This window comes from Penicillium solitum, assembly GCF_028829755.1.
Source record: "Penicillium solitum strain IBT 25940 chromosome Unknown utg000009l_segment0_segment0, whole genome shotgun sequence".
In the NCBI taxonomy this organism is placed as follows: Eukaryota; Fungi; Ascomycota; class Eurotiomycetes; order Eurotiales; family Aspergillaceae; genus Penicillium; species Penicillium solitum.
The window spans coordinates 1,319,544-1,334,650 of record NW_027072128.1 but is presented as its reverse complement, the minus strand read 5'-3'; the positions used below and the strand labels follow the sequence as shown (position 1 = coordinate 1,334,650).

At 46.5% G+C, this 15,107-nt stretch overlaps 4 protein-coding genes across 4 annotated transcripts; 2 read left to right on the top strand and 2 right to left on the bottom strand.

The window, feature by feature from the left end:
• Positions 1-9,398: 9,398 nt before the first annotated feature.
• Positions 9,399-9,996, bottom strand: N7455_011620 (uncharacterized protein; the record flags this gene model as incomplete). Its single annotated transcript, XM_065606717.1, is given in 2 exon segments — positions 9,399-9,805; positions 9,825-9,996. The coding sequence occupies 2 exon segments, from the start codon at positions 9,994-9,996 to the stop codon at positions 9,399-9,401; spliced, it is 579 nt and encodes a 192-aa protein (XP_065459883.1).
• Positions 9,997-10,079: 83 nt separating this feature from the next.
• On the bottom strand, positions 10,080-10,490 carry N7455_011619 (uncharacterized protein; the record flags this gene model as incomplete). Its single annotated transcript, XM_040954421.2, has 2 exons — positions 10,080-10,379; positions 10,440-10,490. 2 exons carry the CDS (start codon positions 10,488-10,490, stop codon positions 10,080-10,082), a joined length of 351 nt encoding a protein of 116 aa, XP_040815273.2.
• Positions 10,491-11,373: 883 nt separating this feature from the next.
• On the top strand, positions 11,374-12,502 carry N7455_011618 (uncharacterized protein; the record flags this gene model as incomplete). Its single annotated transcript, XM_065606716.1, has 2 exons — positions 11,374-12,354; positions 12,383-12,502. The coding sequence occupies 2 exons, from the start codon at positions 11,374-11,376 to the stop codon at positions 12,500-12,502; spliced, it is 1,101 nt and encodes a 366-aa protein (XP_065459882.1).
• Positions 12,503-13,776: 1,274 nt separating this feature from the next.
• N7455_011617 (polysaccharide lyase) lies at positions 13,777-14,535 on the top strand (the record flags this gene model as incomplete). Its single annotated transcript, XM_040954404.2, has 1 exon — positions 13,777-14,535. The coding sequence occupies one exon, from the start codon at positions 13,777-13,779 to the stop codon at positions 14,533-14,535; it is 759 nt and encodes a 252-aa protein (XP_040815245.2).
• Positions 14,536-15,107: the final 572 nt, after the last annotated feature.

The following is a 15,107-nucleotide window of genomic DNA, read 5'->3' as shown; positions in this document are numbered from 1 at the left end:
TGATCAAAGATGTTTGAGTAAGTCCATACTCAATGTATGCCTTCCAGATTCCTGGAGTGTTTGCGCTCTTCCTTTTACCTTATCAATCTTGGCTAAGGAATTGCGGTCCACCTGATCAACCATGTACTTTAGCAGCAAAGATAGGACTTCTTTAGCCTCGAGAAGAGCTAGAAGTATCGATCGCCCCATTTGGATATTCTCTAGATTATTTGACCATTTAACGTCTAGGAATATTTCTCCGAAAATGGCGGCTTTCTCATCTGTGTTAAAGAAGTTGGCAAACTTATCCCCGTTCCTACTTATATATCCCTCGCCCCTGGTCGCCTTGATTGCTCTTTGGGTACGGTCCTTGTCCTATTTGTCATTCTTGCTAAATCCATGATAAATGTGTACCTTGGACAGGTCGAAAATGGATAGGATCTGCTTTTTGTTTTCCGCAATCTCCTCGAGAGGTTTGATCACCGAGGTGTATATTTCGAGTGTCCGAATGTTATTGTTTATGTGACGATCGGGACTGGACCGTACTTTCTGCCGTAACTAGCCGCCCTGACTTTAGAGTTTTCTGCCAGATGTTTCCGACTTGTAGATGTTTGACATGTTTGTACGAAGAGACAGGACGAGGATCTACAAAGGTCCTGTCGCACACGTTTCCTCTCTTCTTCTTCTTTTCCTTCTTTGTACTTAGTATTTTCGTTTAAATGCACTCTTTACTTTGAAGAATTGGCTGGTAACATAATACTAAGTACCATTCTCATTTCCAACAAAGCAGTACGACTGTACAGACCATCATCCTGATTGGTCTCGGTCACGCTTTACCCCACTCTCCGTTCCTTGGCACCGTACAGCCAAGACTCGAACCGAACCTAAACTGAAATCCGACCAATCAAGATGGTCGGACCGAAACGAAACCCACCCGCGAACCGCGGCAAGCAACCCGTTGTTGTGCCTGATGAAGAAGATAGCAATGAGCAGGATGTGACTGCTCACGATCCGAATACCCCGAGTCCCGAGACACTGAGACCAGTTGGTACTGGTGGACTTGATGAAGAAAATGATGCTGAAGAAGGGTCCTCTATGCGTGAACGATTGCATAAGACCCCAACAAAGGAGCGATTCTATGAACTCGCAAAAGAATACCAGAAGCTGAAGGAGAGAATTCGCGAACTCGAAGACGAGGTCACTGTCCTTCACACCGAAAAAATTGAGACCGACATTGTCATCGAGTCACTTAGTCAGGAGCGCGACGAAGCTATCGCTCACCGGGATATCGCAATCCGTGAGAGAGGTGACCTTGCCTACCGTTTTGTCAACCTCCAAACTCAGAGCAGTTCCGGCACACCGATTGTGGAAGCCGTTACTACTCGGAAGACTACGAAGATGCCAGATGCTCCAATGCTCAATAATGGCAAGGAAGTCCGATTCGAGACCTGGGAGACCGTGATACGACAGAAGCTCGAAGCAAATGCTGATCACTACCCGTTGCCTGTGCACCGTAAGCTCTATGTGCAGAGCCGTTGTGAAGGGAAGGCTCAGCTGCATATCGCACCCCGAATGAGTTCCGACTCAAGCAACCCGTATATGGACGCCGAAGACATGATTGTCCACCTGAAGACCGTTTTTGCGAATCCGAATCGACGCGCTGAAGCCTACACCGCATACCACAAACTGATGATGAAACCGAAGGACAACTTTACCGACTTCCTTGCTGAGTTTATGCAGCTTGCTGAAGAGGCTGCCGTGATTGAAGAGAACCGTAAGCGTGATCTGTACTCGAAACTGCCATACCTACTCCAAAGCCAGGTGATGTGGGCGGTCAACCATAACACCATGACATTCGAATCTTTCTCCAAGACCTGCCAGAGTATGTCTCATGAGATCAACCTCCAGCAGGAGGCAAAGACTACTTCCCGTACGCGAGCTACAGCCATCCTTGGCAGTAGTGCAGGAACAGGAACAACCACGAAGTCGATATACACTCCTCGTATGAAGCACGAAGAAAGTTCTAACCCCGGTAGACTTTCAAATTCCGAACGAGATACCTTGATGAGAGAAGGTCGATGCTTCAGCTGCAAGGAACAAGGACATATAACCCGTGAATGTCCGAAGAAGAAGCCAACTGGCATTATTGCTACAGTTCACCCATCTCCCCGCATCATTGAACTTGACGACAATAAAGATGACAACTAGGGAAAAGTCAATGCCTAGGCCAAGTCTCCTGCCTAGGTGGACAGAAGGTATCACTGTACTCGCTGGATTTACACAAATTGATTGGCGGTCCTAGAGATAGTTTAGTTTTCAATACTAGACTAATGCACAATGGACGCTCTTTTTCTATTTCAGCACTGGGTGATACTGGAGCAGATGGATACGTGTTCTTGAACCGAGGATTAAGTGTACTCCTCGGTAAACGATTCGGATTAAAAGCAGAAAGCATAGGACAGGAATGTCCTGTTCGAGGATTCGACGGAAAGCTTAGCAAGCCGATAACGCACGTTACTTTCCTTACAATGTGTGTGGATGGCAGGGTACAGCAGCAAGTTCCGATGCTGATCGCTGATCTCGGAAAATACGACATGATTCTCGGAAGAAAATGGTTTGCAGATCACGATATCTTACTAGACTGCCGTCGATACCGAATGATCTGGCCAGATGAGAAGACGCTCTTTGACGATGTGTCGAGCAAGATGGTAGTACCGACGCCTACCGCTATCCTCCGGAAACCGGAGCCGAACCCTGATCATCAAGCTGATGCTGACCGACGAGACCGTCTTTTCGGACGAAAAGAATCAAAGACGAAGGACGGTCATAGGTATACACGGGAGCACCAGCACGGGCACTGGTAGATCGAGGAACAAAGAAAAATGAGCCGGAACCTGAAAGATGAAAGTAAGACGATGACTTCGAAGATTCGGCGGCCTGAGGAGGCACTGCCAACAATTGACATCAGTGCTATTGGCGGAGCAGGATTCAACCGGTTGTATGAGCGTGGGAAGGTTGACAAAGGGACCGAAACCTTCTCTACCTCGCTTTATGAGATTGACCATATCATTGACATCAAGGTCTCTCAGATCCAGGACATAGAGATCGAGCAGATCAAGAAGACATTGCCAAAAGAGTATCATGAGCTTGCAGAAGTCTTCTCGAAGAAGAAGTCAGACGAATTGCCACCTTATAGGCCTAGAGTCGATCATGACATTGTGCTTGAAGCAGAAGCGCAGCCTGGATACTGTCCCCTCTACAAGCTGTCACTAGAGGAATTGAAGGCAGCAAAGAAGTACATTCTTGAGAATTTACAGAAGGGTTTCATTGTTCCAAGTTCTTCTCCATATGCCTCGCCGATCCTGATGGCGAAGAAGCTAGGCGGAGGATTGCGTTTCTGTGTCGATTTCAGAAGGTTGAATGCAATCACAAAAAAAGACTGTTACCCCCTGCCGCTGATTGATGAAGTGATCCAACGAACAAGCAAAGCGAAGATCTACACGAAGCTTGATATCCAGCAAGGATTCCACCGGATCCGATTGACCCCTGAAGCCGAAGATCTCACTACATTCCGCACACGATACGGATCCTTCAAATACAGAGTGACACCGTTTGGACTGACGAATAGTCCCGCAACATTCCAGAGATTTATGAACGATATACTCCGAGAGTGTCTAGATGAATACGCAGTTGCTTTCGTAGACGACATCTTGATCTACAGCGAGAATATCGAGGATTATGAGCGACAAGTCAAGGAAGTGCTCCGTCGACTACAGGAAGCAGGACTACAGGTCGCTTTGCCGAAATCTGAGTTCTCAGTCAAAAAGACCAAGTTTCTAGGTTTTATTGTGAGCACCGATGGCATTGCTGTGGATCCAGCAAAGATCGAAGTGATACAGTCATGGTCAGCGCCAACTACAGTGAAAGGGGTGCAGTCATTCCTTGGATTCTGCAACTTCTACCGACGGTTTATTAAAGCATACAGTATGATCTCGAAGCCATTGCATCGACTGACAAGACAGGACGTTCACTTTGAGTGGTCAATACAGTGTGAGGAAGCTTTCCTACGTCTAAAGCAGAATCTGATTGATGCACCGATTCTCCGACATTACGACCCAGTTCGGAGGACTAGAGTTGAGACGGACGCATCAGATGGAGTTCTCGGAGCAGTACTTACCCAGTACCACGAACAAGATGATTTCTGGCATCCGGTAGCGTTCTACTCGAAGACAATGCAGCAAGCCGAATTAAATTACGAAGTCCGAGATAAAGAACTCCTAGCAATCATCCGTGCATTGCAGGAGTGGAGACCTGAACTCGAAGGATTGTCACGGAAGGATCGTTTTGAGATCCTTACCGACCATCAGTCATTGGAATACTTTATAACGACTCGACAGATGAATCAGCGACAAGTGAGATGGAGTGAATTCCTGTCGCAATTCCACTTTGTGATTAAGTACCGGCCCGGAAAGAGGAATGTCATTGCAGACGCTTTGTCAAGAAAGGAGACCCCTTGCGTGGACGAGAGTCGTAAGATCACAATGCTACCGAAAGCTTGTCTAGATGAAGGAGTGCTCCCAACTCGCTTAGCTCCTATCACGCCAGAGGATACCGTTGAAGAGACAGCGGAGATCGTTGAAAGAGTCAAGGAGTCTAACCGTCAAAGCTCAGAATTAGACGAGTTCCGGCAGATAGTGCAAACAGGAGAAAGTTCCCGATAGACAATGCAGGACGGATTGCTTCTTTATGAAGGACGGCTCGAGGTGCCGGACGACGGAGATTTGCGTGCTCGTCTGCTCGATGAGATACACCGATAACCTTTGACAGCGCATCCAGGAGTCGAAAAGATGAAGAAACTAGTTGCGATAAGATACCATTGGCACGGATGGGTGACCGACGTAAAGCGATATGTTGACAATTGCTTGATCTGTAAGCGTACGAAGGCCTGGAGAGATCGTACACCTGGATTGTTACAACCCCTGCCGATCCCAGAGCGCCCTTGGCAGCATCTTTCAATGGATTTCCGTTCATTCCCGAAGGATCGTCATGGATACGACGCAGTGTTTGTGGTTGTAGATCGACTAAGCAAGAGGCCGATCTCTATACCATGTCAGAAGGAGACCAAAGCTAAGCAGATAGCCCGGCTGTTTATTGATCATATCATACGTATTTCGGGAATCCCGGAGACGATCGTATCAGATCGCGGAGGACAGTTCATCTCAGAGTTCTGGACTGAGTTCTGCAGAATTCTAGGGATCAGACGGAAGCTTTCGACTGCGCACCATCCACAAACAGACGGACAAAGTGAGATCGCGAACCAATACATGGCTCAAAGGCTACGTCCATACGTCGAACAGAACCAAGATAACTGGTCTAAGCTATTACCAATGGTTGACTTTGCGGCATCAATCCTCCCCCAGGACTCAACGAAGAAGTCTCCGTTCTTCGTAGAGCGAGGCTACGAGCCAGCAATGACGTTCGACTGGAGAGATCGAGGATCATCAGCACCAACGCCAAACGAGTAAGAAGCAGCCCAGATGCTCTCGGATCTGCAGGAAATCTGGACTCAGACTAAAGAACAAATTGCAAAGTCGCAGCAATTACAGGTCCGGCAGGCAAATAAGCATCGTCGTGAGGAGGATTTCGGAGTTAACGACTTGGTGTTTGTTACGACGAAGGATTGGCTTCAAGATCGACCGAGCAGGAAGCTTTCACACCTAGCCAGTGGGCCATATAGGATCATTGAGAAAGTGGGAAATTCCTACAAGTTGGACCTTCCTGAAGCAATTCGAGTACACCCTATCTTCCATCCAAGCAAATTACGAAAGGCAGCGACAACAGAGCCTCTTACTGGACAGCACATGGATCCTCCTCCCCCGGTACAGGTTGGGGAGACAGACGAATGGGAAGTCGAGAATATCCTGGACGCTAGAACGCATTACCGGAAGCTGCAGTACAGGATACAATGGGTGGGACATGACCTCGATTTACAATGGTATCCTGCCGGCGATATGAAGAACGCACCGAGGAAATTACAGGAATTCCATGCGCAGTATCCTGCGAAGCCGGGTCCCCCAATGCGTTTACAGGAATGGTTACATGCTGACGAAGAAGATCGAGTTCTCGACGATCACATTGACGACAACAAGCCCGCATTCAGGGACTGAATGCAGTTTTAACCGGGGGTTATGTGACGATCGGGACTGGACCGTACTTTCTGCCGTAACTAGCCGCCCTGACTTTAGAGTTTTCTGCCAGATGTTTCCGACTTGTAGATGTTTGACATGTTTGTACGAAGAGACAGGACGAGGATCTACAAAGGTCCTGTCGCACACGTTTCCTCTCTTCTTCTTCTTTTCCTTCTTTGTACTTAGTATTTTCGTTTAAATGCACTCTTTACTTTGAAGAATTGGCTGGTAACAGTTTATCTTAAATGAAAGGATCTCGGCGAGGGGTTTCTATTGCCGATTGAGAGTTAGCAGAGAGTCCAACTTAGGGTATAACGGTCTACTTTTAGTACCTTGAAGCTTGAAGAGGATTTGGATGATTGAATTGATTCTGGGTACCATTCAAGTCCAGTGTGTCCTCTTTATAACTTATGGTGGAATCGACGATTAGAGCTTATGTTACACGTCTCATCGCCAAAATAGAGGTGAGGCGGAGTATCTATAGATTGACCCTAGGATAAACCTTCGTGCCTGCAACCATATGGATCTAAGTCTCGATCCGTTCCCTCCCGTCCCGATCCGCCTCTTCAGCCCCGATTTGGTAAGGTGCCAGATCCCCTCGAAATGTCTTATGACTAACAATAAGATCGCGATAGGTTCTCGGAGTTATTCAGCATCTACCTAAATGAAACCGAACACTTTGAGTCCCAATACAATTTTGCTTACTCCGTATAGAAGGCGGATATGTTAGGATCGGTGGGTCGAAGTCAAATTTCACTTAGGGTCGTAGGTCAGTGTAAAGGCAGTCTGCTAATAACGATCTAACAAGTAACTAGACTCGAGATCGGTAGCAGTATTAGCTAAGAACTCAGCTGCGCCATCGGCTACAAAATCATTTATGGTACTAACACATTGGAGATGAATACCGCCATTTCAACCCTGTTCGTTTTGGCTAAGATCGCTTCGAAAATGATACAGAACTCTTCATATCAATTCGGCACCGATTCCAATAATGTTTAGGAGACTTGAAACTTACGACGCTAGTTCTCGCCTTATTGAAAGAAGTATGGGCTTGTCCATTCTTTCGAGGTATTCTTCATCTAGCGACCACCCTACTACGACAGCCTAGGGAAGAAGAGACGCTAATGAAGGCACGCCGTTGGTAATAAATATGGTATTCTTTCAAATACATACAACAAATTAAATATGGAAAAGGCTATAAGCTATATCCTAATCAGTGACGAGGAATAATTATTAGTATTCTATCCGTATTATCGGTGGGGGGAAATACAAAGCGGCATGTATTAGTGTCCCTTCTCGCCCGGGCTGTTATAGCAGGGTAGAGAGCAGGGGGATAGGAGAAGGATATATTGAATTCTCTACTATCAAACATGGAGCTACTTAGTTATATAGCTGACTGAAGCCGGGCAAACAAGGCATTCAAGGCTCTTATCCCAACAGTCATTGTTACTAGACTAGCTTTTAATATCTTAGTCTCGAGAGATACCATTTATATCCCCCATTCCTGATTAACCTCGCTAATTTATTATGTAGTAGCTCCGAACAGCTGACATGGTCCCTAGTGGATCTTAGGGCCTGATATATATATACCGCTGCAGTGATGATCGGACCTTCCGATTTTTGTTTTGATCTTTTGCCCTAGTTAGCGGTTAAATGTCTTATATAATACTTAGGTATACCTAACCTCTTAGGTACCTACCAAGGTAGCGAGGTCATGTCTAGATTACATTGTACTCACCTTTATCTTATACCACCAATTGCTACTACCATTTCACGTTATCATACTCTTCCGCACGTAACCTGATACATACGACCATAGGGTGTGGAAAACAGGGCTTCCCGTCCGCTCAGCCGTACTTAAGCCACACGCCGGTGAGTTAGTAGTTGGGTGGGTGACCACCAGCGAATCCTCACTGTTGTATGTTTTTTGTTATTTTTTAACCTATCTAGATAGATATTTCTACATAGAAATAACGTGGCATTTTCGTTCGATATAGTTAACTATCCGCTTTTCTATTAGCTAAACCAGTCTATACCGAAAATTTCCAAGACTAGTTAGCCCTTATACCGTCTCCAACCTTGACGATGTAAGGTTTATCTGACCTAAGAATATATTCTAGAGGAAGTTAAATGCAAGATTATGGTCTGATACTCTTTTTATATATCGAAAATTAGCTAACAGTATCTTAGGCTAACCTATGGACGCCACACCGTGCATATTATATAGAAATCGGCTAGCCATGAGATCTGTGCACGGCGACATAAAAGCTCTTATTATATTGCCTACCAACTATAGTCTGTAGTCCGGACACGACCGTGGGCTGGAGCCATCTTTCCCAGAGTGGTTGGAGGCCGGGGTGGGTGGAGTGTTGCTTCTTGCACCTGGCACAATTACCAGCCTCGCTCTGATGTCCACTTGACTAGTCTTACCTAGTTCAGTATTTCTCATCAGCTTAGCTAGCCCTTCGAACTTCGAAAACCTGCAGATTGGTTTCTATTATACACTAAATCCATTCATTTTCTTGTTAAACACAGTGGAAGAAGAAGTAAGGTGTTTATTGAATAGAATGATACTCCCCAAATCGCATACATTTCCTAACACCTAGGGACTCCAAGCCTCTGCTGCAAAAACTATCTCATCCTGCCCAAATAGAAAGATGTATTCCTAGATAAGCCCGTCGCATCTTCATTTTTCTGCCATACTGTCATACTGCCAAGGTTCCTAATCCGAACCTACTTGCAACGTTTGTTGTGAAAAAGGAGCCTCAATGCAACCCGTGGCAGCTTGACTAGGCATTAAATAGCCACAGGCAACCCAGATAAGGCCTGTTCGAATGCTGAGCAGATATAAGATCTGTTATCTCTCTGGGGTTTCCTAAGAATCGCTTTATAAGAAATTTAACACAGCTAAGATAAGCAGAAGTCACGTTATTGATTTGTAAAGTGATTGCTTGGTAGAAGAAGAGCCCTGGTGTGATTATGTCTACACTTCGGTAGTCCCGTGTAGAGAAATCGTGTTGTATTTCCCGGGATTACCCTTATTCCAGAGGACTAGACGCCACATGTAAGATAGACGATTCCATAATAGTTTAAAAATAGCTACGGAATGGGCAGAGGAAATTGTTTAATCCCGGTTTCTGCTTTTTCTGGTTACTTGTATGTAATTCGGCTTCAAAATATAAACTGTCTAGATGCGCAGAGATATTGATATGAAGAACATGCACAATGACTTCACGAGAGGCACAGCTCACAGTAACGAGCCTTCTTCCATCTATTAGCCTTCGCCCAGTTCCATATAAATACACAACAGAATATAAGTATAATGAGGGAGACGGTGATAATGGGGCCTAAGATAGAAAATACAGTGAAGCCGTACGAGGCAGACTGGAACGCTTTGCTATCTCCAAGAGCATCAGTCGCGAGTCCGACCTGCATGGCACTTAATACGACAGCAATATAGAGGGTCCCACTGGCCAGCCAGGTAAAGTGATCATGAAAGAAAGCACTATAACGATCCCACCGAGCCATGTACCCACATAGGGATCCCCGGGTGAGAGCGTATATCTTATTCAAGCGACTTAGACGAAGCTCGCCGTGGAAAAAGCGGTGGTCGATGTGGGGGTAGATGTTCTGCGTGTCTATTTGATCCACAAGTACTCGCCAGGCCGCATTTGAGTTCTTCAGGTATTAGATGCTTATCTCTAGCAATAAGAAAATCACTCTCGTGGGCAATGAGCGCTGTGTAGGAGAAAAGGAAACCAAGCGCTCGTCGGCGAAGTAACCTACGCTTGCATTGTTGCTGGGTTCCAGCAAAAGACTTCCTTTGCATCGAGAGAGCATCCACATTCACTTTCGCAACTGAGATGCTCGATCCAGAATTCTGGATCCAAGAGAAACCGCGGGGGGGGGGGCTTAAGGAACACCCGGCCCGTCGTCCACACGAGATGCTAATCCATCTGCTCTGTAATAAAAATTTCTCGACCTAGTAAAAGTTGGTGGTGCACCGCCTGTATTGAAAAGGAGCTCGACCTGGACACTAGCGAGCCTATCCAGGTCGAGCTCCTTTTCAATACAGGCGGTTATACCGTGAGATGCAGCTACCAAGTCCCCGAGACCCTCGCGGTACGATGCGGGTAAAAGAGACAGTAGATAGTTAGGATTTCCTTGAGACGAGTCGGTATGATCGAGGATCCGAATTGAGAATGGAGGAAGCTGTTGCAAGAAAGTTTAGCCTAAGTGGATTCCATAGTAGCAATCACTCACGAAACGTACGCGACACTGCGGTCTTCTGATTTCGGATACTTTTTGGGATGTCTCATCCATATTGAATCCAGTGAGATCCTACAGCCCTTGAACTTGAGATGCCATAAATCGGTCCCAGCAAAGGATTGGTCATGAGACGTGGACGCAGATGTCCAGCTTGGCGTGAGGGGATGATTTCTCTTTGGGTATGACACAATATTGTTCGACTAATCGACTAGTGGGGGGATGAGACGTGACGGAAGCTGGAAACCAGGAAAAGGAGGAATATGTGTGATATGTGTGATGGTGTGAGATGATGCTATCTAAGGGATAGGAGACCTGGATACTAGGGGCTGTGGGTGACTAAAGCCCCCCCCTCTCAGCAAGACGCGATGAAACTCGGGGGAAATTCATTGGGCAAAAATCGGTGGGCCACCTGCAAGAGCCCGTCGAGATCAGATTGTTTGCCCGGGTTGCCTCGATGCCTTGGCTGTATGAACCCGGGTGAGCTTGGTAGGTTACATCAAACCACGCAATGGGATATTTATAGATCTATTAATTGATGTATCATTCCCCCAACCAGACTCATCGGGTGTAAATAGTTGGCGGCCAGTATGGCATCAGCTAGCCCTGCGCTATAGCCTTGGGGCGTAATAGGCGGAGGATCTGCGCATTACGTATACATGCATACCCTCCAGGGCTGGGCATGGGAGGTCCCAATTTTTCGACGACTCATATGGATTCCACTTGGCAACAGAGCCGCATACCCCGGTCCTTTGGGCCCCGGGCCCCAAAAAATCGGTGTACAAGTTAATTGAGACAAAACAGCAGCATTTGATTCGCTATAAGGCTTCAGATTGCATGAGAGGCTCAAAGTGAGCTGAAGCTTTAATCGGGTGCTGTCTTTCCTCCATTATCCAAGCCCATTCACAACCCACCAGAAAATAGTACAAGCCTATCAGCCATGGTCTCGGAACAAGGTATCAAGATCGTGAAAATCCTAGCAGGTGTATCGGGAATTCTTGCCTCCGTGATCGTTATAATTAGACTGTTGCGATCACGGCATCGAAAGAAAGCCGCCGCCACCACTGCCGCTGCCGCATCGAGAAACAATTCTCGAAAGAGCCTTCAAACAAATCCTAAAAAGAAGGTATCTAAGGCGGAGATAAAGCAATGGTATCGAGGGGCGATAGACAAGATTGTCACTGCACGTCTACAGAAAGAATCAAACACCAAGTCAGGCGAGCCAGTTTTCTTGTCCCATTATATCCTACAGGGTCGACTTCGTCATTGGGTCTTGCACGTTCATAATCACAAGTACGAGTTACGCCAGAGAGTTGCCGATGAGTCCCATCCCGAACCATATTACGCAGCTGCAATCGCCCCTTCTGGATTCAACCTCAAGAAATATCAACAATCAATCACTGTTCACCATTCCCCCGAGGTCGGCAGCTACTTCTACAGTATGATAGGCTGGACAAAGCTATCCAAGGAACAAGTGGATCAGAAGTGCCTTGAGGTCTCAACGGGGTTTGGAGAGTATGCACTTCTGTCGAATAACTGCCACGACTTCCTTCAGCGGCTTGCAGATAAGATAATCACCACGAAAGCGCCGGATTGGGATTGGTTTCGCCGTCATGCTGTGGGCGGGTACCATTACATTGAACAACCAGCACTTGGTTATGACATTATAAGCGCTGCGACTTGGTCGAAGCATTTAGCGCGAACAAAACATTATCTGAGCACAGCTGAACGGCAGAAAATAGACAATTTGATCGTTGTGCTTGAAGATCATATCGAACAAAATCTATCGCAGTCAACTCGGCTAATGGCGATCAACAATGTGCAAATGTCAAACACGGATGCAGCTTTGATTGCCAACAATAACGTGCAATATGATAGTGGAGGTGGTGGTGGTGGTGATGGAGGCGGCGGCGGGGGCGGTGTATGTTGAACTTCTTGCCGGAAATCAGATGTATGGCGAGTGCCAGGGATATATGTTCCCAGGGCTTGATCTCGGTGTTGGCTACAGTCTTGGAGAGCGGTTCGGGCCTCTAGTCAAAAACGGACACACGGTCGACCATCTGGAATGAGGATGGCGGTACCTCATCCGAGATGGCCTATAAGAATATCTGGTTCTATATCAGTTCGAAGGCCTATATCAGTTCGAAGGGATATGGTGTTTTCGTTAATCATCCTGGAAAGATTAGTCTGGAGGTTCAGTCTGAGCGCACGGCTCGCGTCAATATCTCTGTGCCTGGTGAGGAGGTCGAGTACATTGTTGTGTATAACCAGACGGTATTATCTCGTTTCCTAACACACCCCCTAGCTTTTGAAGCTATTCACAGATCCTATAGCTTTAAGAGCTGCTAATTCCTTTAACGTATTCGGTAAGCGAGTGGTCCACCCAACCTAAAATACGTCAATAGATACGAGGCCAACTATGTCCACAACATACGTGTGTAGCGTGAAACAAGATTTTCCTAGCTTTAAATTAAACGACTACATCATTAATTTAAGGTTAAGCATCTCCTCCAGAATAAGAACTACAATGTATATACCAAATGACTTATAGTGAAACGTAGATGTCGTGAAGCATGTGGACTCTATTTTGTATTCGCAAAACGTCAAAGGCTATCTGCATCTATGTACATTTTCCCGAGAATGCTTGGCTCAGAAGCTTGAACAAGAATGCTTCAAGTATCTTAGTTAAAGCAGCAACCTCCGAGGGCACAGATGAAGAGGTAGAGCCTTGGTGCTGTTACTGCTCGATTGGGAGGCATTGGCCGATGCCATTGATCATAAGCTCCTCAAAGAAGGCAAACAGCTCGTGCCTGAATTAAAGCCAAGTCTCGCTAGGCTGTGTCTACCCCCCTTTATCTACTTTCATCTACTTTGACATTTGCAACCCAAAGCACTTTCCTATAAAAGTTAGACGTCAGCTCACTTTTGTCAGCTTTTTGCACTGAAAATGTAACCCTGTGGGGGCTGGCCAATCAACAGCCGGCCACCTTGCATAATCTGCAGGATTGCGGGTTAGGGTCTCAGAACTGCAGCTCTACCCCGTTACTCTACCCCCAATAACACTCAGCTGCTACTTAACTACTATCTGCTATGGATAAAACTTTCTGTGGTAGCATAAACCCAAGATAATGGCTGATCCAGCCGAATTCCCTTTTAGGGAAAGCTTACGAACATCTCAAACTTCATTAACAACGGTCCAATGAACTTCACTACCACGTCGGCATGTTTCGCTCAATTTATTGCTTACGGATGGAGTCCCGGAAAGAGCAATCTGTTTATAAAGCCTATAAAATCCGCTACAAATTAGTCTACCACAACAATAAAACCTCCATCCTCTACCAAAATGTTCGGCAAACTCCCCTCAGCAGCGCTGCTAGCACTCAGCCTAACAGCCCAGGCCACCCAAATCTTCAGCAACACAGGCACAACATCCGGCTGGGACTCCACCAACAAAGAACACTCCGGCACCGTGCAACAAGTGACAAATGTAGTCTACCAAGGCCCAACGGCCCTAAAAATGACCCAAATCTACGACTCCAGCTACACAGGCCGGTACCACTCAGAAGTAGTCAAAAACAACGTCTACAAACGCGGCGACACAGGCTTCTACGGCTTCGCCTTCCGCCTGCAAGAAAACTGGCAATTCTCCCCAGCCCAATCATACAACATCGCCCAATTCATCGCGGACTTCAGCGATACCAACTGCGACGATTACATGCCCTCCAGTATGGTGTGGCTTGTCGGTGACCAGCTATACACGCGCGTCAAGCAGGGTAGTATCTGCTCGCAGAAGACTGTGACTTTCCCCAGCCTGGCAACGATCAGTGCGGGCGTCTGGCATAAGGTCGAGATCCAGGCTACTTGGAAGTCGGATGGCACTGGTCAATACAAGCTGTGGTTGGATGGAAATAAGTTGTTGGATAAGAGGGATATTGCGACTACCATTGATGATGATCGGGCTTTCCAGTTCCGCGTTGGCCTTTATGCTAATGGGTGGCATGACGATAAGGGGATGAAGGGCACTCAGGGCACTAGGTCGGTTTGGTATGATGAGATTGCTGCGGGGACTGTGTTTGCCGATGCGGATCCTGATCAGTGGTGATTGACTTGTGTGGGCAATAGAGAATGAACCCTGTCCAATTGAGCATATGTTTCATATTATGTCTCGTCGATGTCCCTTAACTTGATATGAAACAAAAGAAAACAAATTCGTAGCAAAGAATATCATCGATATAAGAAGGAAATTACCGAATAAGCAGATCACAAACCAGGAAAGCACAGGCATTGCAGAACCCGTCATGATTGTAGATACATGTCGAGCACTTCCGTTGCTGTTGCAAATTGCCCTCTCTAGCAGCCAAGTATGAGATCTCCATGTTGATAATTTGAAATATCGGGAAAGTGCTGCCTCTTATATCGTTCTTCAATCTCAAAATCGATGACCTGATGTTGTCGATGAATCTGTGCCTTTATAGAATCAGGATCATCCGAGTCAGCAACATTTAATTCAGCATACGGAGCCTTCCCGGCAACCAATTTATAAAAGGGTAGACCCCAAAGCAAAAATACCAGAGGACTCCGTATTTGGAAGTTCGTAATCACGAGGTAGACAATGCGACGTTTTCTCTTAATCTAGTGCTGGGTAGCCAGGAGATTGAGAAGAACTGAAATCAC